The sequence below is a fragment of the Diabrotica virgifera genome, chromosome 7 (genome assembly GCF_917563875.1).
Source record: "Diabrotica virgifera virgifera chromosome 7, PGI_DIABVI_V3a".
NCBI lineage: Eukaryota > Metazoa > Arthropoda > Insecta > Coleoptera > Chrysomelidae > Diabrotica > Diabrotica virgifera.
This window is the reverse complement of record NC_065449.1, coordinates 217,936,556-217,962,268: the sequence shown is the minus strand read 5'-3', so window position 1 is coordinate 217,962,268 and position 25,713 is coordinate 217,936,556. Positions and strand designations below refer to the sequence as shown.

At 34.1% G+C, this 25,713-nt stretch overlaps 1 protein-coding gene across 1 annotated transcript in view; it reads right to left on the bottom strand.

The window, feature by feature from the left end:
- The window catches only part of LOC114329857 (fas-binding factor 1-like), a 33,753-nt gene extending 13,204 nt beyond the window's left edge, over positions 1-20,549 (bottom strand). Inside the window, exons 1-6 of the mRNA XM_028279116.2 lie at positions 20,204-20,549; positions 15,012-15,398; positions 11,376-11,726; positions 8,394-8,655; positions 6,300-6,754; positions 2,330-2,562 (exon numbers count right to left, since the gene is read on the bottom strand). Of these exons, the coding sequence (XP_028134917.1) occupies positions 2,330-2,562; positions 6,300-6,754; positions 8,394-8,655; positions 11,376-11,726; positions 15,012-15,398; positions 20,204-20,426 (1,911 nt within the window). The 5' untranslated portion in view covers positions 20,427-20,549. The remainder of the gene's footprint in view (positions 1-2,329; positions 2,563-6,299; positions 6,755-8,393; positions 8,656-11,375; positions 11,727-15,011; positions 15,399-20,203) is intronic.
- Positions 20,550-25,713: the final 5,164 nt, after the last annotated feature.

Here is a 25,713-nt window from a genome sequence, read left to right as displayed (position 1 = left end):
TTTTGTTTTTTCTGTATTAATTTCTAGTCCCCACTTTCTATATTCTTCTTGTAATTTCCTTGCCATGTATTCTAAATCATCTTTATCGTTTGCTATAACAACCTGGTCATCAGCAAACTGCAATGTATATAAGCAAATCTCTCCAAGGTCTACGCCCATGCCTCTGCATTTTCGTTTCCACTCTTTCAATGCTTTTGCAACATATATTTTAAATAAAGTCGGTGATACACAGCACCCCTGACGTAGACCTTTATTAACCAGGAAGCTTTGCGATAATCTGTTTCCAGTTTTTATTTGTGATGTTGACCCTTCATACAAATTTCTTAAGGCTTTTATTAAGGTGACACTAATATTCGTCTGTCGTAACACGTTCCAGAGTTTGTTTACAGGAACTGTATCGTACGCCTTCTGCAAGTCAATAAACATGAGGTGGGTTTCTTGATTTGTGCTTAATTTTTTTTCTATTAGTAGTTTGAGGCAGAAGATATTATCAGTACAGCTTCTTCCTGTTCGAAAACCGGATTGTTCTTCTTCCTCTTGATCTTTGTACTCCTTCTCAATACGGTCTCTAATTATTCGTCCATACAAACGGCTGAATGTACTAGTCACTGATATCCCTCTATAGTTTTCACATTTAAGCTTATCTCCTTTCTTATGGATCGACGAAATATAAGCAATTTTCCACTCGTCGGGCACGGGAGAACCATTTATAAATTGATTTATGCACCAAGTGACGGTTTCAAACAATTTTTGTGATCCACATTTTATTAGTTCGGCTGGGATATCCCCTGGTCCTGGAGACCTACCGTTTTTCAGTTCTTTTATAGCTTTTCTAATTTCTGTCACTTGTATTGTTATATCTTCTCCTTCAATGTTAACCTCTGTTGGTGATTGAGTTAAGTATTCGTCCCTATTTTCTGTCAGTAATTCCCCATAGTACTTTTCCCATTTTTGTGTGGATATTAATTGAATGTTTGTGCTCTTCCTTTCGTTAGTTCTTATTTTATTGAGGAACTTCCATGTTTCTGTACATTTTCTGCCTCCCAGGTAGGTATTAATTTCCTGGCACTTCTTATCCCACATTTCTCTTTTTGCTTTTACTGTTGTTCTTCTTGTTATTCTTTTGAGTTCCAGGTATTCATCTCTATCTTTTTGTTGTTTACTGCTGAGCCATCTGATATACGCTTGCTTTTTCTCTTCTACGAGTGCTTCTATTTCTTTGTTCCACCATAGTTTTTCACTTTGTCTTTGAGTGTTAAAGCCGAGTGCTTCTTCTGCAGCTTTTTTAACGCTAACGACTACGTTTCTATATACCTCCTCTACTGTTGATGTTTCAGTTATATTCATTAGTATTCATTAGTTTTCTTCTAAAGAAGAATATACCTAAATATAACCATAAACGGAACCATATAGCTAAACTATGTGACGTCACGGGTCGTTTGAACTATTTTAAAATACAGAAGACTTTAAATTTGTACTTCTAAGTTATTATGAGTTTTTGAAGCGTGAAATTTTGGAAATCTCATTTTTATGTCAAAAATGATTTATTTGACGACAGCTCGGAAAAGGGATACAGAGGATCTGTAAGGAGAATACAACTGATCAAAATTGCCTTGATCTGATTATAAACAAAGAGGAAATAGTAGATTCCAAAATAGATTTAATTGACTATTAGAGATTTGATATAAAATTTTAAGTATTTTGAGCAAATAGAATATATATTATAGGAATATTATTTAACTCACATCATTTAAAGTCAATGTGGGGTACGTAATTAGAGAAACTTTATAAGGATACCTATATGAAGGATTAACTATCAATTTGCAAAAATCGCAGGTAGAGGCCAAACTGTCGTTTCTAATGCAACGTAGAGTTTGAACAACTTCAAGTAATAGGAATAAACGAAGGAAAGAATGATCTAAAGAGGGAGAGAAGAATCATGGCTGCCATAACAAGACTGTAGAGCCATACAACAGAAAATCAACTAATTTATCAAGCTCAGGACAAACAAATTTGCCATATTTGCTAACCTTAATTCAAAAGGCACTTAGACGAGGAGAAGCTTTGAAATAGATATCACTAGTTAGAGCTATGTCTAGGAAGAAAGAGGAGGTAGCCAAGGAAACCGAAGTAGCAGCCTATAAAGCGTTGAAATATGTAAAATATTTCCGATAAATCAAAAGCATCTTTTGGAAACGAGAGAAAATAAAAACCTTAGAAAAAAGCAAACGGAATAGACTTAAGAAAAATACCAGCATCTTGAGGCAAGAATTAGAAAAAATAACAGCATGTTACAGAAAACGGAAGCAAAAAAATTTATAGCATTTACCTTAAGTTGTTCCCTTTCTCTTTCTATAAGATTCCTGCTGTACTCAGCTTCTCTTTCGAGAGCTTTACTTCGAGCCATCAAAGTAGCGGATGCCTGCTGCAAAGCCCATCGATCTTCTTGAGCGTTCGTACTTTGCTCTGCTAATTTTAACTCCAAGTTTCTGACCAAGGAAAGAAGGTGAGCTCGTTCATTTTCAGCAGATTCTCGACACTTTTCTAGTGTCTTTTTCATTACTAAAATATTAAGTAGTTATACAATAACAAAAGAAATTAGAAACTGCATATTTTAATGTTGTTCTGAAGCTATTTCCTTGTGGCATTTTTATGATTAATTATTTATATGGGAAATAAGCCACAATTAAAATGAAAAAAATAATTTTATTAACGTTTCGACGCCCAAATCGGGTGCCGTTGTCAAAATACTAAGTTATGTTAATTACCGTTTAATAAATGCAAAACGTATCTTCACATGTACCTACCTATATGCGGCAGATTCGTGCAAATATTGTAAGAATTATTGTGCATTTAATGGTAGAAGCATATAATTTGGACCACATATACTACACATATAAAGGTTCAATTTTAGATACGAGGCCATCTCAGTTTTTGTTCCTTTTACAAAAATGGCGGGCATTCAAAATGGCGACTATACATATGTGACTAATAGCACAATAACTTTTGAACGAAACGTCAGATTTCAACCAAATTTGGTATATAGGTTCTTTTTTTGATGAATAATATCGAGGTCTTGAACCGGAAGAATCGGTTTACCAGAATTTGAGTGTTTACTGTTTTTTATGTAATAATATGTTGTTTCTTTTTCAATTCTTTCACCATGTATACATAAATTTTTCAAAAAGGTAAACGCCATTAAAAAGAGTGTAAATATATTTTTTAGGAAATATTTTAACTTTTCAGTCGTGTTAATTAGGTACCATTTAATAAATGCATAACGTATGTTCACATGTACCTATGGGCGGCAGATTCATTTTGAATGCCCGCCATTTTTGTAAAAGACTAAATCTGAGATGGCCTCATATCTAAATTTGAATCTTTGTATGTGTAGTATGTGTGGTCCAAATTATATGCTTCTACCATTAAATGCACAATAATTCTTATATTATTATTTGCCCGAATCTGCCGCACATAGGTCCCTACATGTGAAGATACGTTATGCATGTATTAAATGGTAATTCATATAACTAAAGAGTTCAAAATATTTCCTGAAAAATATTTTTACGCTCTTTTCAACGCCGGTATCACCTTTTTAAAAAATTAATATATACATGGTGAAAGAATTGAAAAAGAAACAACATATTTTTACATAAAAAAAACAGTAAAAACACAAATTCTGGTAAACCGATTCTTCCGGTTCAAGACCTCGATATCATTCATCAAAAAAAAGAACCTATATAGGTACCAAATTTGGTTGAAATCTGACATCTCGTTCAAAAGTTATCGTGCTATTAGTCACATATGTATAGTCGCCATTTTGAATGCCCGCCATTTTTGTAAGAGGAACAAAAACTGAGATGGCCTCGTATCTAAATTTCAACTTCTATATGTGTAGTATATGTGGTCCAAATTATATGCCTCTACCATTAAATGCACAATAATTCTTATAATATTTGCACGAATCTGCCGCATATTGGGACCGTGCGAGTTCGGAAAAGCGACACCTGGTTTCTTCGCTCTGCACTTTTATTCGCATTTTTAATTATATTGGCCAATTATATGGTTCTGGTTACTGGATAATTGTCAAGGCCATAGTCAAAAAAAATAATAAAAAGAAAAAATAAGATTTAGGTTATGTTATTAAAACGTGAACAATTGTATGTAGTAAATAAAATTAGTTATTAAAATGCAGTACTGCAAGCAAAATACAATTAATTAAATCTACCTTTATATAATAATTGCATATCATATCAATATTGTGAAGCAATATATAATTTTTCTTCTTAATTGACAATAGGTATGAAATGTACGTCAATTTGACAATTTCAATAGGGCTTTTCATCGATTGTCATTTGTTTCGAGCTTCTGTCAAATGTCGTATAATCCGTGTATAATATTAATATACACAGAGTATACAACATATGACAGAAGCTCGAAACAAATGACTGTGAATGAAAAGCCCTATTAGGCATTCCAAATCACGTGATATAATATGGCTGCTGGATGGCGAAACTGTCATCCATAGGCGTATCCAATGTTTAAACCACTTCATATTTACTTTGCTATCACAATTTCACAAATTTCGTTACACAATTAACAAAAAAACAAAACCAAACAGGATATTCTTTACAAATTTGTCAATATTCAATGTAAACATTAGATACGACATGACCACCCCCCTTAACTATGTCTATGGCCATGTCGCTTTAGCCATCCACCGACCACCACTGACAGTTCATTGGAATCCCTAATTGACAATATGAATTATTTAAGAAAGTTGCAATATTTCTCCGCTATTCGCGCACGATCGTTTCCCGTATCCCTTCCGAGTACTTGCACACCGCGAATAGGTACATGTGAAGATACGTTTTGCACTTAATAAATGGTAATTAACATAACTAAAAAATTAAAAACATTTCCTAAAAAATATTTTTACGCTATTTTTAATGGCCGTATTAACTATTTGAAAAAATTAATACATACAGGGTGAAATAATTGAAAATAAAAACAACATATTTTATACATAAAAACCAGGAAAAACACAACTTCTGGTAAACCGATTCTTCCCGTGCAAGACCTCAAATACATCATCAAATACATCAAGACCTACGTCAAAAAAAGAACCTATATACCAAATTTGGTTGAAACCTGAAGTCTCGTTCAAAAGTTATCGTGCTATTAGTCACATATGTATAGTCGCCATTTTGAATCCACGCCATTTTTGTAAAAATCAAAATCTGAGATGGCCTCCTATCTAAATTTGAACCCTTATATGTGTAGTATATGTGGTCTAAATAATATGCTTCTATCATTAAATGCACAATTCTTATAATATTTGCACGAATCTGCCGCACTATTTTTTGAGGTTGAACAGAATAAGTTATTTGACAAATATTAAGATTTGGCAGTGACAGTATGTAAGTAATAAGTATTTATCCGTCAAAATCAAAATACACTGCTCAATTTTCTACAAAATACGCTTTAAAAGTCGTATCAGTTTTTTTAGGAACCAGCTGTACCTATTATTTTTAAAAATGTTTTTTTAACTGTTTGACTCATTAAAGATATATTGTTCTATGATCTGAGCAGGTTGTTGCACTTGACTTTTTGGGAATTGCTACAAAGGTCGAGTGTAGTCATTGTCTGGGATTGTGGAAGTCTGATATATTAAATTAAAGAGCTCAACAAGTTTTAATAATTCGATGAGCACATCATCTGACCCAGTAGTTTTGCCCACTCTTGAGTTTCTGATGTGGTTTCTAATGACGATTCTTCTCTTTCATTATTAAACAGTTGTTGGATGTGACTGGTCCATCGACACAATATGTCTTTCACATCAATAATATAATGTCCCCTTTATCATTTTTAAGGATATTCTTTTTTTTGCTTTTTAGATTTTATTTTTTATGTAAATCATACTTTCCAGCCAGATGTTCTATTTCCTTGCTTTTGTCTTTGTCCTTGCATTGCCATCTTCCCTTTTGCCTGTCAAATTTTCATTCTGATGCTTCTCTGAATTTCTTTGGGTTTATTCAGGTAGGTCTATTGCTTTGTTTTCTTGGTTCTTCCATAACTTCAAGAATTTCTACTGCCATCCAAGGTTTTCTTTTTCCTTAAAGTGGTTTGAAGGTTTCTCTTTTCCTGAATAAGTTTTGGATGGTATTATAGAATTTCTGTATCTTCTGACAATAATATAATCCATTTGATGTCTGACTACTTTGTTATTGCGAGCTAAATAAACACTTTAATAAGAAAAAGGTATAACTATTAAAAAACAATACAGTTATTTTACTTACGTAAGATTTCCTTTTCTTTAGTTTGAATACTTTGTTCTCGCGCTAAAGCTAAGACGTCGTAATTATGAATAACTTTTTCTTCAATACCTTGCAGAACCTTAACATTATGACCTAACAAGTTAATTCCTGTATCAAGTTTTTGCGTTAATACATGACCCTCATCCAAAAGTGACGTTTCCTTTTGTTTCATCTCCTTAATATAATCTATTTGCATGACATGTTCTGCCTTAATATCATCCAATTTTTGAGTGTACACGTCTTTCACGACTTTCATTTCATTTCTGTGCTGTTCTTCCATCGTTTCCATTTTTTCTTTGTAATACGTAATCTGTTCTTCGTTGTTGACTTTAAAAGTATTGAACTTTTCTTCGAAAAAGCTAGTTATGTTTTTTAATTCGTTTCGTAAATTTTCCTCTACGCTAACTGAACCTCTTTCAATCAGATCCATTTGTTTTCTAAAACAAAAATATGGAACTAGTTATTTTGCATGAAACATGAAACAATCGAATAAATTAAAAGTATGAAAGTAAAGATGATTCAGATTTGATTACAGGACAGGGCCTCTACTATATATGTGCTTATACATATTTTGGCTTTACCGTAGCCTCCTCGGAGCACCTGTGTAGAGTGCCTCTCGGTAGAGATGCGATTATAGATTCCTTATCGACTAATCCATCACTCTGTGTTGCTTTATATTTACGTCTTAAAAGGCGTCACAGGATAAAAACAATAGATGATCTAGTAATTATGGTAAGAGGTAATGTTCTATCTACATATATAGATAGGGTAGGGCGGGGTACATTGGTACGTGGGGCACCATGGGACAATTCGAATTTACCGTCTTAATGAAATCCAATATTTCCGCTGCCGCTGGCGGAAATATTGCCCGAAATACGATATCGACGCGAGTGAGGTGTTCACTCACATCAGTTCCTCGTCAATGTCCTCACAACTCATTACCGAACGACTCACAAGAATGGAATGTGACGACAGCATCGTTTTGCTCCCTTACTCACTTGCCGCTTTTACTCACTTGCCGCTTTGCCGGCGGCAAGTGAGAGAGAGAGTAGTTGAATGTGAATACCCACTCGTGCTAACACTGCCAGTCCTTTGACTTCCATCTCGAAAACAGACTTTTGAGAGAGCGCCGTGCAATGGCAGTAGCATGAGGAGCAGCAGCGCGAGTGAGCTATTTACACATTCACGCTGCCCAATTCCCTGTCCAAGAGGACTGAGTATAAATGCGGTTTCAATGTATCGAGTTACAAATATTATTTGCTTGATGATAACTATAGACACATTTTTCCACGGAAAATACGAGTCAGCTCTATTGTGTTTAGGTAGTACGTCAGTGAAATTGCGTTAAGTATAAAATACATAATATATGGTCCAGCAACTTGTTTGGGCTATCCTGATGCTGAGTAAAAGAGAAATAAGCGTAAACGAACGTATATTTTAGCGCGGTGATGGTGTTTTATTGTGCCGACGAGTAATAAAAAAGACGTTATACTTAATTATTTACGTTGAAAAACGGACCCTATTAAAAAACCAAACTCTTTGTAACAAAAGGGTGAAAATCGATATATTAATTATTGTTAATTAAAAAAGAGCATAAAAACAAATATATCTCGACAGCATTACCTCACGATATGTCTAAAGATTCAGGTGGATCGTGCAGTTTTTGGGTTACAAAATGTCCACCGCCTTTGAAAAAACGCGTTTAAAGTTTTGACAATTTCGTCTGTCTTCTTTTTTGTCTGTCAAATCGTAAAGTGATGCACATTGGAATATGCTTTTGAATCGGAGTAATCTAAAACACAGAAGGGGAACACTTGTTGAACGTTTCTCACTACGCTCAAGCGTGCTGGCGCGAAACCATAGTAAAACGAGTCGAAGGTAAGGATATTCAACATGGTGTATCTGTGGTAATTTTACTTACTCCGATTAATCTAAAATTTTCACAAAATATTCTTGAAGTTATGGCCTTTCATTTAAAATAATAAAAATAAATAAAAAATTCAAAAGATACCCCTCCCCCTTAAGAATATGATACCTTTTCCCGATAAAATACAGCTCTATAAATTATATTCTTACTTGTACGATTCTTCCATAAGGAACAATTCCTCGTCATGTCGTTGTTTTATTTTACGGATCAACACTTCCTGAGAACTGTCTTCTTTTTCGGCCGGTTCATCACTGGTAGGCTTAATATCTATGGATTTTCCTACGTGATCAGAAACCAACATTTGTATTTGATTGTTGATTCGTTCTTGTTGTAATCTTATATTGTTCTCCACCATTTGTTGCTTCAAAATATACTCGTCTACGAAATTTTTAAATTGCTTTTCCTGATGGCCTACAATAGTAATTACCTAAGTTAAATAAGGATATAGTTTCGGTTTTAAAAAAATATTAAAATGTAAGTATTAATGACATCAGGAAAATGTTATGCAATATTAAATATTGATAGAAGAACTCTCCCTCTCTCTATCCTATGGCGCTACAGACCAAGTCGGGCGCTGCCTCCCAGCATCCGCCTCCAAGTATATCGGTCCCTCGCTGCTCTCATCCAGTTATCCACCCTCAATATCTCTTTAGCATCGGTTCTCACTTCGTCTATCCACTTGTTTCTTGGTCTTCCTGCTGGTCGACGTCCCACCATAGTTCCGCTAAGTGTTCTACTAGGTGTTCTGTCATTGTCAATTCTTATGTTATCTACTCAATGTGATCTTTCTCTTGGTTGCCTACCTTCGTAAGGTCTCCGATGTTGTAGTGTTCCACTCCAACGTTTGTATTTTTGTCTAGCAGTGTGGCCTGCGAAGCTCCATTTGAATTTGGAAATTTTTTTGTGATAAATACTTTTGTTTTTGATTTTACTCAGTCGTTCCTCTTATCTGACAGTCGTATACCATAACTAGCCTACTTCATAGACTTCTTCTATCTATATACATATACACCGGTATTTTAGGCGTTAACGCCCTTCAAGGTGGGGATCTATGGGGGAGTATCACCGAGACGCAAGCCCTTATCCCTTGCCGTACTGCTCCCTCGTAGGCCGATCAGACGCCCGCATATTCCAGTCTAAGCGCCAGATTCATATTTAGAATTGTATACTGACGCGTTAGCCTTTTTTGTTTTCCGATGACCTGGCTGGGCTCGAACTCGCATACCTCACGTCGAAGTGAAGTGGCGGTCAGCCGCTAGCCCCACTGAGCCCCACTTCTTCTATCTCACTTCCTTTTATAGTTATACGTCTGGGGTCGTCTGTGTTTTTGTTTTTGTCATATTAATTTTAAGGCCGACGTATTGGGAGCTGTCCATAATAATTTAAAGTTCCTATGGCTGTAAAATTATTTTATCTAAAACGTTATCAAAGAAAGGGCACATCAAATTAAAAAATATATATACAGGGCGTTAGTAAATAAGTATGAATAACTTTAAGGGATAATTCTACATGAACAATAATGGTAGTTTGCTCTATAAACGTGTGTCCGCAAATGCTTTGTTTCCGAGATAAGGGTGTTGAAATTTTTATTTCAAACTGCCAATTTTTTTATTGCTCTAAGAACGGTTGAGATATGAAAATTACATTTGGTGGGTTTCAAGAGATAGTTATTGCGCATTTTTTGGCAAACAAATAACAATTTCATATTCATCATTGGCGCGCCTACGGGTAATGGTCTGAATTTTTTTACAGAAAAAAATGGTACGACTCTGGGATATTTCAAATTAAAAATTATTTTTGTATTCCAAGTTTAATTTATAAAAAAGAACCTTTCTTGTATTTTTTTCCTATGGTGCACCGTTTTTATGCGAAAAAATAAAACATCTTCGAGCGTATTTTTCATTTCTTAATACATTATCAAGAACTCTCCAATATAATAATGCCAAAGTAGAACAATAACAGAAAATATTACTAAAAAGATTTTAACTAGGTGCAAAGCTACAACAAATGTTCAAAATTTCCTCCTTTAAAAGTGACAGTATAATTTTATATTCACCACTGGCGCCCGTACAGGTAATGGTCTGAATTTTTTTAAGAAAAAAAATTGTACGCCACTGAGAAACGTCAAATTAAAAATCATTTTTGAATTCCTCGTTCAATTTACGACAAAAAATCATTATTGTCTTTTTTTCATATGCGGCGCCGTTTTTATACAAAAAAATAAAACATCTTAACGCTTACAAATTATTCGAGGTAGATTCCATATGCATAAATCCTATTCCCAGCCAATCGGGAACTCCTAAAATTTATTGAAAAACTTATTTCAAATACTTCCTAAACGTAAAGATATTTTATTTTTTTGCATAAAAACGGCGCCTCATATGAAAAAAAGACAGAAACGATTTTTTGTCGTAAATTGAACGAGGAATTGAAAAATGATTTTTAATTTGACATATCTCAGTGGCGTACTATTTTTTTCTTTAAAAAATTCGGACCATATATTTTCTGTTATTGTTCTAATAGCTAGGCATTATTTTGGAGAGTTCTTGATAATGTATTACGAAATGAAAAATACGCGCGAAGATGTTTTATTTTTTTGCATAAAAACGGTGCACCATATGAAAAAAAGACAAGAAAGGTTCTTTATCTTAAATTAAACGTGGAATACAAAAATATTTTTTAATTTGAAATATCTCAGTGGCGTACTATTTTTTTTTTCTTTAAAGAAGTTCAGACCATTACCCGTAGGCGCGCCAATGGTGAATATAAAATTGTTATTTGTTTACCAAAAAATGCGCAACAACTACCTCTTGAAACCCACCAAATTTAATTTTTATAGCTTAAAAGGTCTTAGAGCAATAAAAAAATTCTCAGTTTGAAAAACAAATTTCAACGCCCCGTATCTTGGAAACGAAGCATTTGCGGACATTCGTTTATAGAGCAAACTGTCATTATTTTTTCAAACTTAAAGTTTTTCATACTTATTTACTAACACCCTGTATACGCCACAGTTTTAAATAAATAACAAAAAAGTATTAGTCCTACGATCTTTTTAACATTTAAGAAGTAAACGATATTGTTGAAGTATTCTGGAACTACTGGCAAAAACTAAACTTCCTAGGTAATCTTACCTAAAATCTCTGTTTGTTTATCTTGAATTTCTTTCAATACTTCTTCATACTTCTTAAATTGAAGCGAAACTAACAAAAGTGACTCCTGTTGGTGTAGGGCCGAATACGTATTCTGTATTCCAGCATTAATATCTTGTGGTACTAACGTAGAGGTAGCTGGAACAACAGCTGGTTTACTTTCACTGACAGAAGAAGAAGGAGGCTGTTCTTTCTGAAGTGTTGTAGGTTCTTTAGAAGGTACCGGTGGATCTTCTTTAGGAATCAAGATTGAAGCTTTTTCGGTCTTCCTAGATATGGGAGATTCTGACCGCTTGGTACCTGCAGATCCTATTCCCAGCCAATCGGGAACTCCTAAAATTTAATGATTAGGATTAGGACATATTGCCAAAGGTATTAGGTATATATACCAACATTTTTTTATTAACCACGAGATCAGTATTATAATATCATAAAGCAGACAAAAGAAAAATACTTTGAAGAAAAAAGAAAGATTAAAAAAAGAGATCGAGAACCTTTAAAAATGATAAGATCTATTTAATCTACACACAAGAAAGTTCAAGAAATGCCAGGACTAAGAAAAAAATCTCACTGGTGCACTTCTGGATAGACTACACAGAATTTATACTATAGCAGCGAACAACGGTACGTGTTAACGAACATGTTTCAAAGAAAATTGAAATTAGACGTGGGATGAGACAGGGATGCGTATCGTCGCCAATTCTTTTTAATTCGGAAGAGATAGGCATTATAACTACTTCCAGAAAATCAGAATAGAAAAGGCTAGACGAAACTTCTATAAAATGAAAATAGTGCTATACACAAGAGATTTACAGTTGGAACTAAGAGTTAGGTTTGCGAGATGCTACGTTTTCCCGACTTTGTTTTATGGAATGAAAGCTTAAACCTTGAATGCGACATCAATGAAAGAACTGGAATCGAGTTGTTGGTGAATAGAAGAATTCTGAAAGCATCGAGGGGCAGAACACATCACAAACAGAGAGGTTGTGAAAAGGATGAATAAAGAAATGGAAATCTTGATTACAATCAAAACAATAAAATTGGAGTATTGGAGTACCTCGGACATATTATACGTGAAGAGAGTTACAACTTTCTTCAACTGATTATGCAGGGAAAGCTTCAAGGAAAGAAGCATAGAGAGACGCAGAATATCATAGCTGCGTAACCTGAGAGAATGGTACGGATGTACATCAAATGAGCTTTTCAGAGCAGTTGCACAGCAGTTGTCTCTAAAGTCGGAATAATGATGGTTGCCGCCCTTCGTCGCAAGGATCAATGACATATATAGGGCAGTCAATGAGAGCAAGAACAGGTTATTACCTCCGAATTCTATCCTACTGCATGGATTTTAATGAAATTTTAGGAATAGCCTGAAAATATCTCCTTATTCAAAGTCTACCCTATGCCGATGTGTGCTTTTGTCTTGGGGGCGGTTCCCATCCCTTCTCGGGGGTGGAAAATTTTTTGGTTAAACAACTACGGAAGTTGCTAGAGAACCTAATTCTAAGCAAAAACTGTTCTATATTTTTTTTTCAAAAACTCGATACTTTTTGAGTTATTCGTGGTTGAAAATTGGCCATTTTCATTGAAATATAACAACTTTTCAAACGGTTTTTTGCGAATACCTTAAAAACAATGCATCTAACTAAAAAAATTATATAAAACATTTTTGTAGCTCATAAAAAAACAAAGAGATTCGTTCCTTCTTCAATCTTCTAGTTGTAACAAAAAAAGAGATATGGTAGGTAAAAAGAGTTTGTTTTTTGGTGCATGCTCAAATCAGTGTATTCAACTTGAAATAACAGAGAAACGGTCGATTTTAGGTGTATAATGCTACCAATACCTTTTATTGTGCTTGAAAAGTAATTTCAAATAAGCAATATTAAATTTCGATTACATTCAAACTAAGCGAGATATGCAAAAAATTGATGACTAACGAATTTTAAGAAAAAAATTGAGAAGTATATTTAACCCCCCATCCACAAGAATTTAAATGCATCGTTTTCCTTCTACAATACATTTTACTACAGTGTTATTTTTATATTCAAAAAGTTGAGCGGGTTTAAAATGAATGGTTTTTGAAAAAAATAAGATCAAATTATAGAGCGCATATTTAAATTTTCTTAAAAATCTTCCTTTTTCTCCATGTAACTTGAAAATGATAAGACATACTGTTATAAAAAATAAAATCAAAATGTTTATCTAGAAGAAACCTGCATTTTTGTATGGCATATTTTTTTTGGCATCTCTTATCATTTTCGAGTTACATGGAGAAATAGGAAGATTTTTAAGAAAATTTAAAAATGCGCTCAATAATTTGATCTTATTTTTTTCAAAAACCATTCATTTTAAACCCGCCCAACTTTTTGAACATAAAAGAACACTATATTAAAATGTATTGTAGAAGGTAAACGACACATTTAAATTCTTGTGGATGAGGGGTTAATTATACTTCTCATTTTTTTCTTAAAATACGTTAGTCATCAAATTTTTTACAGTTTACCTCGCATAATTTGAATGTAATCGACATTTAATATTGCTTATTTTAAAGGTCTTTTCAAGCACAACAAGTAGCATTATACACCTAAAATCGACCGTTTCTCTGTTATTTCAAGTTAAATACACTGATTTGAGCATGCACCAAGAAAACAAGTTTTTTTCACTTTCATATCTCTTTTTGTGTTATAACGAGAAGATTCATAAAGGAAAGACTCTCTTTGTTATTTTATAAGCTACAAAAATGTTTTATATAGTTTTTTTAGTTAGATGCATTATTATTTTTAATAGTTTTTAAGGTATTGGCAAAAAAAACCGTTTGAAAAAATGTTATGTTTCAATGAAAATGGCCAATTTTCAACCAGGAATAACTGAAAAAGTATTGAGTTTTCGAAAAAAAATTATAGAACAGTTTTTGCTTAGTATTAGGTTCTCTAGCAAGTTCTGTAGTTATTTAAGCAAAAAATTTTCCACCCCGAGAAGGGGTGGGAACCGCCCCCAAGACAAAAGCACACATCGGCATAGGGTAGACTTTGTTTCTTGGGCTATTCCCTACTTACTGTGAAAATATCACGTAAATCGATATAGTAGGATGGAATTCGGAGCCACATACCCTTATTGACTGCCCTAATAAGAGGATAGACACAGCAACAACTATAAAAAGTGCCCTAAACATATACTTCGCTGAAGTATACGTTTTGATACGAAGTGGGAGAAATTTTTACGAACACGACACAATCAAATATTGTTTTGTTTGTATGGGCGTATTTGATCGTTGTTTGTCTTGTGTTTACCATTGTGAAAATCAAATTATATTTTCTTTGGGAGTGTAGAGTGAAAATGTCTAATGGCCTTTCTGACACCCGATTCTGTGTCAAGTATAGGAGAGTTCTCCGTCCATCGTCCATCCTCTTATATGTCAATGGCAAGGATGGCACTTGAAGAAGAAGATATTATAACCACTTTACATCGATGCACAAAGTAGAATAAACTGAGCATTCGTTGTGTAAATATATGTGTTCTCATTCTCCCTTACCTACTTAACATTAAAATGGACCTGCTCCCATATAATGTCTGCTCCAGCTACAGTATACAGATCATAAAATAATTTTTATAACATACCTGGTGTACTAGTTTTCTGAAAAGTTTCCACTGGCTTGACCGGCTCTTTTTTATCTCTATTTAAAAAGTCACCATGATAGTCGCCCGAACTGAACAACCCCAACCCCAAACTGTCCTCGACTCCTGATCCCCTTCGTCCCCCTCGTCTTCTTTCAGCTGGAATAGCTGGCTTTCCCACATCCGTCGAAAAAATCGATGCATCTGGGTTTAACGAACTAACATCCTTTAACGAAGTGGTCGTTTTAGGGACTGCAGTGGCTGCCTTGCTTTCTTTTAGAATATCTTCTAGGGATGTTGTCCCCCTTTTATCTGGTTTAGGCTTAGGTTTAATAGGTAAAATGTCGTCCAAGAAATCGGTACTCTTAGATTTGTCTTGTCGAGATGCATCTAAACAAAAAAAAAATAAAAAACATTTTAATAATTTAATATTATTAAAACATTTAAAAAAAAAGTAAAATAGTATAAACGTTACAAATGGGATGGTCAGACTAGGGATGGGAAAAACCTACCGGTTTTAACTTAAAACCGGTTTTTTTACTTTGCAATAACCGGTTTTACCGGTTGTTTTTTGTCCCGGTTATAACCGTTTTTTTCTTTTTAAAGTAATAACCGGTTATTAGGTTTTTACGGTGATTAGGATTAGATTAGGTATTATTTTGGATCCCACTCATAATTATTATTCTAAAGTAATTATTCCAAACAAAACCATAATTCAAATTTTATTTTATAAATACAGAAGCAAACTGAAAGTGCAAACTCACATCAGCCAGAAACAATTAAGTTTTATCATAATATTTCGTTAAAAAGGTGTAATCATAATATTTACATACGAAGTGATCTGGTTGAAGTAGACGCAAACATCATCTATTTTTCACACTTGACTCTTGACATTGAAAGCGGGTAATGAATTTTTGCTGATTACCAAAAATAATGTTCTGACTATGAATATCGAATTACCGATTACGAATACGACTCTCCAAGGATTTCCCTACGTTTTCAAAACGATACACCCATACAGGAAGTATTAAATAAGTTAAAATGTACCTATATACAAATATACAAACGTGTTAAAAGTAATACATGATAATTTTTTTTGATGGTAGTAAAAATAAAAGATAAATTGCATTATCCAATTTATTTTTAAGTAAAATATTTATGTTGATATTATTTTTTTTAAATTCCATTTGAAAGAGTCTGGGAAATTTTTTATAAGTTGAAATGGTTGGGGAATCTGTTGGGTTTGGGAGGAGAGGAAAATTGGTGGGTATTTTAGAGGATTATATTTTTAAATGGTAAATTAAATTTGCATCATTAATTGAATACAATAATTGCATATTATATTTTACTCTCATAATATAATCAATGACGATAGAACCTAAATTATTTCAGCGCTCTCTGTTGAGCAGTAGAATAATAATTTTGGTTTACTGTTCTCTACATCTGACTACTCAAATTCACAAATCTTTGGGATTCACACAAATCAAATTTCATTTCGATCCAAGTAATCAAGTAATTCCCATGACGACGACCAGTTGTACTTTAGGAGTACCTAAATAAACATAGTTAACATTGTAACCTATTGGATTAAAAAAATCAAAAACCGGTTTTTGCAAAAACCGGTTTTTTGGCCGGTTATAACCGCCAGGTTAAACCGTAAGCAAAATAAACCGGTATAATCGAAAACCGGTGTTTTGTCAAAAACCGCAATCCCTAGGTCAGATCTTGGGGGAAAGGGCCACATACTTATTGATGGGATACAAAGGAACTATTTTATATATTATTTAAAGGAACTATTTTATGTATTATTAAATAATACATAAAATAGTTCCTTTGTATCCCATCAATAAGTATGTGGCCCTTTCCCCCAAGGTCTGACCTAGGGATTGCGGTTTTTGACAAAACACCGGTTTTCGATTATACCGTTTTTTTTTTGCTTACGGTTTAACCTGGCGGTTATAACCGGCCAAAAAACCGGTTTTTCCAAAAACCGGTTTTTGGTTTTTTTAATCCAATAGGTTACAATGTTAACTATGTTTATTTAGGTACTCCTAAAGTATAAATGGTCGTCGTCATGGGAATTACTTGATTACTTAGATCGAAATGAAATTTGATTTGTGTGAATCTCAAAGATTTGTGAATTTGAGTAGTCAGATGTAGAGAACAGTAAACCAAAATTATTATTCTACTGCTCAACAGAGAGTGCTGAATAAATTTTATGAGACATCTAGCAGCATAATAGACGTAAGAACTATATGAGAGTATCAGATAGCGACATGAACCATTTTCTGGGAAGGCCAAGCTCAGAACAAGAATTTCAACATAAACAATAGATAAACAGATGAATATCGAAAGGTGGGATATGGCGAAACTGGAAGAAGAAGATAGGGGAAGAAAATATCAACAAGAAATGAAATAGGTTTCAGGTTTTCGAAATAAATGAAAATGAAAGTGAAGATGTAAATCAGAAATGGCACTCCATAAATTAGACTATTACAGAAGCAGCAGAGAAATCTATCGGAAAAAAGAAGAAGAAAAAATAAAGGAAATTAAGAAAAATAGAGAAAAAATGTGAAATAAACAAACAATAGAAGAATAGATTATCTGTCAAATCCATGTCACCTGTCCCATGAGACGTAAAACGCATACAATTAAAAAAAGATAGAGGAAGAGAGAGAGATTGAGACAGCCGCAGCTAAAAGAACACTAAGGCAAAAAGGGAGACAATATCTACAATAATCATATTGACCTATTATCTATTCTTTGTCCCATACGAACAGAGCTTTTTTGTTTTCAAGCTACCTCTCATTGTCAATTCCTTTGGCTGTGTGTGAGATATTGTATTATGTATAATGCCAAATTGCAATTTTTGTAATCTTTGAATATTTGAAACAGTGTATTGTTTGGGTATATTTTCGTATAATCTGTTCTTTATCTATAATTGTATGTATTTATTTATATCTACACTTCTTCAAGAAATTAACGCACCACCTTAAACATTGGTCATTTTTAATGTCTCATATCTCATATCTCCTAAACCTGTTTTCCGATTTAAGTTTTTTTTTTAATATGTTATAGCCATCTTGAACAATACCTATCGTTGTAATAATATTGTGGCTAGACAGGTAAATTGTGATTGTGTGTCGGCTGTATACCAATCAAACTGTGATTTTTTCTCAAAGTTTGCGGTTCGCGTTACCCTGTGTAATATTATAGCATTTATAAAAATTTTACTGAAATTAAAACCCAACTATAGCCTCATGTTTTGTTAACATTCTGTTTTTCGATTCATTCGCTTATGTTGGATAATAAAGAAGTTAGTTAATACTTTAACAACTAACTTATTTTTTATCAATTCAGGGTGTTTTTAAATAAGTATGGCAAACAGTAAGGGTTAATTCTACATGAAAAAATAATGACAGTTTGATTTTAAACGTATGTCCGAGATAGGGTGTGTTAAGATTTATCTTACAAACTGACGATTTATTTATTGCTCTAAAACCGATTGATATATTTATGCAAATGGAATTTGGTGGGTTTTAACAGGTAGTTATTGTGCATTTTTTATCATTTAAGAATTTTACACACTTAAGGGTCATATTACCCGTATGCGCACCAATGGTGAATATTAAATTCCTAATTGTATATCACAAACGCGCAATAACTACCTCTTAAAACCCACCAAATTTTACTTGCGTATTTTAACTGGTTTTAGGGCAATAAATAAGTCGTCAGATTGTAAGAAAAATTTTAACACCCCTATCTCGGAGACGAAGCATTTGCAGACACGTTTATAAAGCAAACGCAAACTGTCATTATTTTTTCATAGAGGATGACCCCTTAAGCGGCCTACAAATTGAGTTATTGTTCGACAATTTTGCTCGACGAGCAAGTCTGTTGAAAACTGTCGTTCTTTTCTTGCTCGCTTAGATGGGCCGCTTTAGAGTTTGCCATATTTATTTAAAGACACCCTGTATTGACGAAAAAGAAGGCTAGTTGTTTAAGTACCTACCTAACTTTTTATTATCCAACATAAGACTGAATGAATCAAAAACAGAATGTTAATTAAAATATGAGGTTATAATTATGTAGTTGGGTTTTAATTTCAGTATTTTATAAATGCTAAAATATTCCACAGGGTAACGCGAACTTTGAGAAAAAAAATCACAGTTTGATTGGCACACCCGGTATATAATGACAATTTACCTGTCTAGCAACAATATTATTACAGCGATGTTGTTAAAGAATAAGGCTATAACACATTAAAAAAATCACTTCAATCAAACAACAGGTTTAGGAAATTCGAGACATCAAAAATGACCCATTTAGGTGATACGTTAATTTCTTGGAGAAGTGTATTTGCCCGCCGTTCGCCGTTATACCATCAGAACAGAGTTTCTTTGTTAAAGCTCATTTTCAATGTTCAATGTTCAATCATCCTTGGATTCAAAACTGAATCTGTTTTCAAACAATGAGTCTCGACAATTCAAATCTATTTTTCTACTTTTGTTTATAAGAGTATTATTATTATCTATATTTGGGTGTTATACGCAGAACGTATTAGTTCCTACGGTTGTATTACGTACGTAGTGTGCAATTTATTTAAATTTTGCAATACTTATATTTTTTTGTTTTTTGTTTTTTTCCGACTCTTTGTAAGCTTTGTCCATAAAATTATAAAATTTTCAGTGACAATAAAACATATTTGTATTCCAGTTTATACAAGCGTATTTGCTACTTTTGTCGCGGGGGAAAAGGGCCCTGCGACAAACATTGATATGGGGTCCCCGTGGGCCAGCTATGCCACTGGTAATATTGACAAACATTGAAAGAATGTAATAAGTAAAATGACAAACAAAATAAGCAAAGAAGTGCATGGAATGGAGAAGAACCATGGAACAGTACAAATCCAAAAAGGGTTGTCGAGATGACTCCATATACCTCTTCTATGTCTATGTACCTATACTTTGTTAATAAATTAAAAGTCTACCACCTCAAATTAAAGATCTGCTTTTCATACCACAATTACGAGATTTTTGGGATTCCACAAGGGATGCACGCGGGACGTCAGTCCCGCATTTTGTCTCGCGGAACGGGACGGGACAGCGATTGTTGCTGCGGGACGGTACAGCGATTTTCTGCGGGACAGGACTGGCGCTTTGTAACTTAGGTTTAGAAATAATAACTGAACTTACCTTTAGTAGTATCAAGAAGCCAATCATCCATTGGTTTTTTAGCAACAGTTTCAACCTTCTTCGTTTCTTCTGTTACACCTGCAGACTTTGGTTGCGTATCAAATGCTAATAAACTATCCAGAGTTTTCTTTTCTGGTGTCTTAGTTAAACTAGCCCGTTTCGTTTTATGGTCGTCGAAAAAACTGTCATCATTTTCCAAAGGGTCGTCCAAATCGAAATCCATATCTCTCTCTAATTAATGATTAATTCAAGCTAATAACAGTGCTATTTTATTCACAATACAGTCTTGCGATGGTGAACAAATAGGGGACGCTTTGTTTGTATTTATGTAATGTTGACGTTTAAGTTGCTAGGCTACAGCTTTATATTATTGGCCGAAACAGATGTCTCTTTTTTAGAGTTTTTAATTTATAGATAAGAGAGCCTATCTTTGGATTGAAGGGTCGTGAGTTCGAATCTCATCAGGGGAAGGAAATTTTTCATGTATTTAAAATTAATAAGTGAGAATATTTCTATCCTTGTGGGGTCGGTACTCACCGCAGGGTCAAATTCGGAGGACGTTCGGATACAATTAGCGTCTCTTTGTAAAGACAATGAAGTTGACTTTTCAAAGTAACAAGACATTTACTCAACACACACACACACGACACTAGGTATATGATTGCAAAAACTCAACTGTACCCAGTGGCGTAACTAACGCCAATGCTACCAATGCGGTGCATTGGGGCGCAGGCCTTAGGGGGGCGCAAAAAACTGATATTCTGGAAAAATTTTAGCAAAAAAATATGTTGAAGCAAAACATTCGTGGTATTTTATTCCGTTAGCGCCATAACAGACGGTCGACTGTGGCCGGGCACTCTGTGGGTCCACAAAAATACATAGTTTCCGATGATTGACCGTGGGTTCTTATGTGGAGTGGACGTTGCATCACAGACGAGCGACTGTGGCCGGCCACAAATACCCCTAATTGATGATATAGAAAATAACTTATATTTCAATAATAACTTTGAATATGTTAATTTTTCTACAAAATAACCACGTTTTCAGACGGTTTTTCGCGAATAACTCAAAAAGTAAGTATTTGGTCAAAAAAAATTCTTATCAAAAATATAGCACGTAAAAAAGTGAAAAACATGGTGTATATGTTAGGTCACTATACCTAGCAGAAACAGAGTTATAGCTAATGAAAAAAAGGTTCATATTCGTCAAATTCCAAATCGAATATTTTAACGTGCCATAACCAAAAAAACGAAGCACTTTTTTGGGGAAAACTCACTTTAACTTTTTTAAAGTGTTTAAAAAATGCTTATTTTTGTGTTTTAAAAAAATTTTTTAGCATCAAAAGTAAACAATTTGCGCTGAAAATAAAGTTGGTCCCTTTTTTTGGTAAGAAATCGGGAAAATCACCCCCTAATTAGCATTTCAAATGAACTTAATTGTTAGGTACCACTTCACAAGTTTTTTACTCGCGTAATTATTGATCATATGATCTGTAAGTTTCATCGGTACAAAGTCCTTATTTTTGAAAGAGCTGTTGTAGTTAAAAGGGCTTAAACGAGTCAATTATCAAGAGTGTATGCAAATTTAGAAACACCGAATCTTAACCAATTTTTGTCGTACAGAAAAACAAAAAAATACAAAGTATTCAGAATAGTAAAGCCGACTTTTTTTATTGATTAAGATTTTTGGAAATCTCTAACAATTTTTAAGTTATTTTGAAAAAAAGCATTTTTTTCAAAATTAAAATTTTTAAAAATTTTACTTTAAAAGCAAATTTTTTCAAAAATAAGCACTTTGAATCGATAACTTACAGATCATATAAACACAACATAAGTAAAGTAACTTGTGAAGCGGTAACGATTAATTTTATTTTAGTTGCTAATTAGGGGGTGATCTTCCTGATTCTTTTTTGCCAAAACAAAAGGGACCAACTTTATTTTGAGCGTAACTTGCTTACATTTGATGCTAGAATTTTTTTTTTATAAAAACAGAAATAAATATTTTTTTAAACACTTTAAAAAATTTGTAATGTGTTTTCCCCAAAAATGCTTCATTATTTGGATATTTCACATTGAATTATTCTATTTGGAATTTTTCGAATATGAACCAATTTTTCATTAGCTATAACTCTGCTTTTGTCAGGTATAGAGACCTAATATATACACCGTTTTTTTTTTCACTTCTTTATAGGCTATAGTTTTGCTAAGAATATTTTTTTCGACAAAATGCTTACGTTTTGAGTTATTTGCGAAAAACCGTCTAAAAACGTGGTTATTTTGATGAAAAATGAACATATTGACTTTCAAATAACTGGAAAAGTATTGATTTGGTGAAAAAACTCTATGGAACAAAAGTTGCTTAAAATTAGTCAGTTTATCCATTTCGGGACTTACTTTGGACATATATTTATCACCCCCGAGATGGGGTGAAACTCACAAATCACACATCGGCACCATATCACTTTTTTTTTCTTTAATATGTTAGCTATGCGTATGCCAAATTTCATGTCAATCCAAGCGGTTCTTTAAAATTTACAGCAAAATCCGTGAAAGAATGTACTATATGTGAATTTCGTACTTTTACACTAGGATAGCCCCTTGAGCCCCTTAATTTTACTTTCAATTAATTTTTGAATAATAATGTTTTTTAATAATTAACTTTAAAATTTCGCCTTACACCACTAATGTGGTGAAAAGGTTTTTTGAAAATATATAATATATAACTTTAAAATTACTGTTATATTTCTTTGAATAATTTTTCTCTGATTGGATATGGCTTGTACAATGTCGTGTGTACTGAAATTGAAATAGTATCCCCTGGAAGTACGGAGAAATGTTGTTGTTACTTTCGTTGGAGGTTGGGGGGGGGGAAGAATAAGTCTGGGAATAGGGGCGCACGAGGGATACTTGCATTGGGGCGCAGGTCAGACTAGTTACGCCACTGACTGTACCATGCCAATAGCCATTAGTTGTCGAGGCATTAAGCTAGGTACATAAAGAAATATAGATGCCCCCTCTGTGACTCAGTGGTAAGAGAGCGTACCTTTGAATTCACGGGTCGTGAGTTCGAACCTCATCTGGGTAGGAAATATTTAATATGTACCTATTTTAAGTAGGGGAGGCTGGGGCCTAATGAAACACAAAAGTTTGTTTTACTCATAACTATCTCAGCTGCGGCTTTTTTTCAACTTTTTATTTTTTTTTCCTGTTCCCTTAGGATCCAATCTATGTAAGAAATGCGTCAAACATTATCTGTTGCATTATGTGTGACCGAGAGCAGCCATTTTCCAAAAACTTAATTTTCTTTCATTGCTCCCCATGCCCGCGGGGTACAATGTAACAAAGCAAGTGGTACCATGAAACGACTGAAAAAAACACCACATTTAAAGAAAAAATTTTATTCGTCCAATTAATTTAAAGTAGTAAGAAAAGTTATATCATGCTTCCTTAGAGGTCGGACTAAAGATTAACATCAACAAAACGCAAATAATGACTAATCTGGTGCTAAATCGTAATATTGTTCTTGATGGAATGAATATTGAGCAGACTGCATCTTATAAGTACTTGGGACATGAAATTCGATTGGGAAGAGATAACCAGACGTGCGAGCTCCCACATCGCATAGGATTAGCCTGGGCAGCATTTGGTAAACTGAGCTATGTATTTAAATCGGACTTACCCATATGCCTGAAAAGGAAAATCTTTGACCAGTGTGTATTGCCTGTACTCACTTATGGAGCGGAAACATTAACACTCACAAAAAAGGTAGTGAACAAGATTCGCATAACTCAAAGGGCTATGGAGCGCCAGATGTTGGGTGTCTCCCTGAGGGACCGAATCCCAAACGAAGAAATACGTCGTAGAACAAAAACAGCGGACGCCGTCGAAAGAATCGCGTCGCTCAAGTGGAATTGGGCAGGACACGTCGCCAGATTGTCAGACAACCGATGGACAAAACGTATTGTCGAGTGGAGGCCACGAGAAGAAGCACTACGGAGCAGAGGACGACCACCAACCAGATGGGCTGACGATCTGAAACGTATTGTCGGCAACTGGATGCAAGCCGCACAAAACAGAAAGATGGAAAGAGCTGAGGGAGACCTATGTCCAGCAGTGGACGCGTACGAGTTGATGATGATGATGAGTAAGAAAAGGCACCTGGAGTAAAAAATAAGTTCAACTGATCCTATTGAGGCACAAACACGAAATCATTTCACATTTAGCCCATGTTAAAATTTTTGAAATCGATCCCGAATTAAATTAAACATTTTGTAAAGTAAAAGATGGTTTTGCTTGTTTTCGATTCAGAGGGTTGCACAATCGCTGGCCAGCTGTTTCCACCGTTTCAGGCTTTTTCAACAGCGCTAGCGTACACAGCTCTAAATCGAAAAACAGCTCGACCATCTATTTAAGGGAAATTTCAAAGATCATTGAGATCCCCATTTGGACGCGATCCAGCGACATCTCTTAAAAGAAACTTCCTAAGCAGGAAGTTTCTTTCTGTCCTTTTCCTAGACGAATGAAAACGGAATGTGACTGCATATAGTAGCGTCCTTTTTGTTTTCTATATTCGTCGTCTGCGGTCTTATAAATTGTAAAAGTAGCAGATTAAGAATGTACCATAAAGAACTTTCAACAAGAAGAATTGTTTCATAAAATAGCTCCTTCCTATGTTCCGTCACCAATATGTCTCACGGAAGATGAATTTAAATCACATTTTTTGTTATCTCCCATTAGTATCCATGAACTAATTGCTAATATCAAATGTTCTAAAAGATCCTCTCCTGGGATTGATGGTATCAATTATCTTACAATATCTTACTTGCCTACAATAGCCCTTCAGTTTCTCCTTGATGTTTTTAACAATATTTTAATTAAAGGGGATAACTGTGATTCATTGAAGCAGTGTCTTGTAATACCTATTCCAAAAGCTAATGATTCTAATGTCCTAAGACACATATCTCTAATGTCATTTATATTGAAAACATTTGAACGAGTCATGAAAAACAGATTGGAATGGTGGATGGAAAGTAACAAACTCTACCCAGACGGCCAGCTTGGGTTTCGTAGAGGAAAAGGCACTATGGATTGCATTTCACACTTAGCAACCGATATCCAGTTAACTTACTCTAAAAACCAATATATTGCTGCTTTATTTGTGGATATTTCTGGTGCATATGATAATGTTATTCTCGATCTGCTGTTTGAGCAACTTGTTAAACTAGGAGTGCCGAGTAAATGCGCTTATGTCCTAGTCAATCTATTTACAAATAGACAAGTCCATATGCGGCTAAATAATTCATTAACCGGCCCAAGGATAGTTAACAAAGGTTTACCCCAGGGCTCAGTTCTTAGTCCTTTGCTCTTTAACTTGTATTCTTTAAGTTTACATACTATGGGATTGGAGTGTAACATCTTACAATATGCTGATGACTTCTGTTTCTATGTTGAGAAAAATACTTTTCAGCAATGTGTTAATGACCTTAAAGTAAATATGTTTTACTGTAAAAA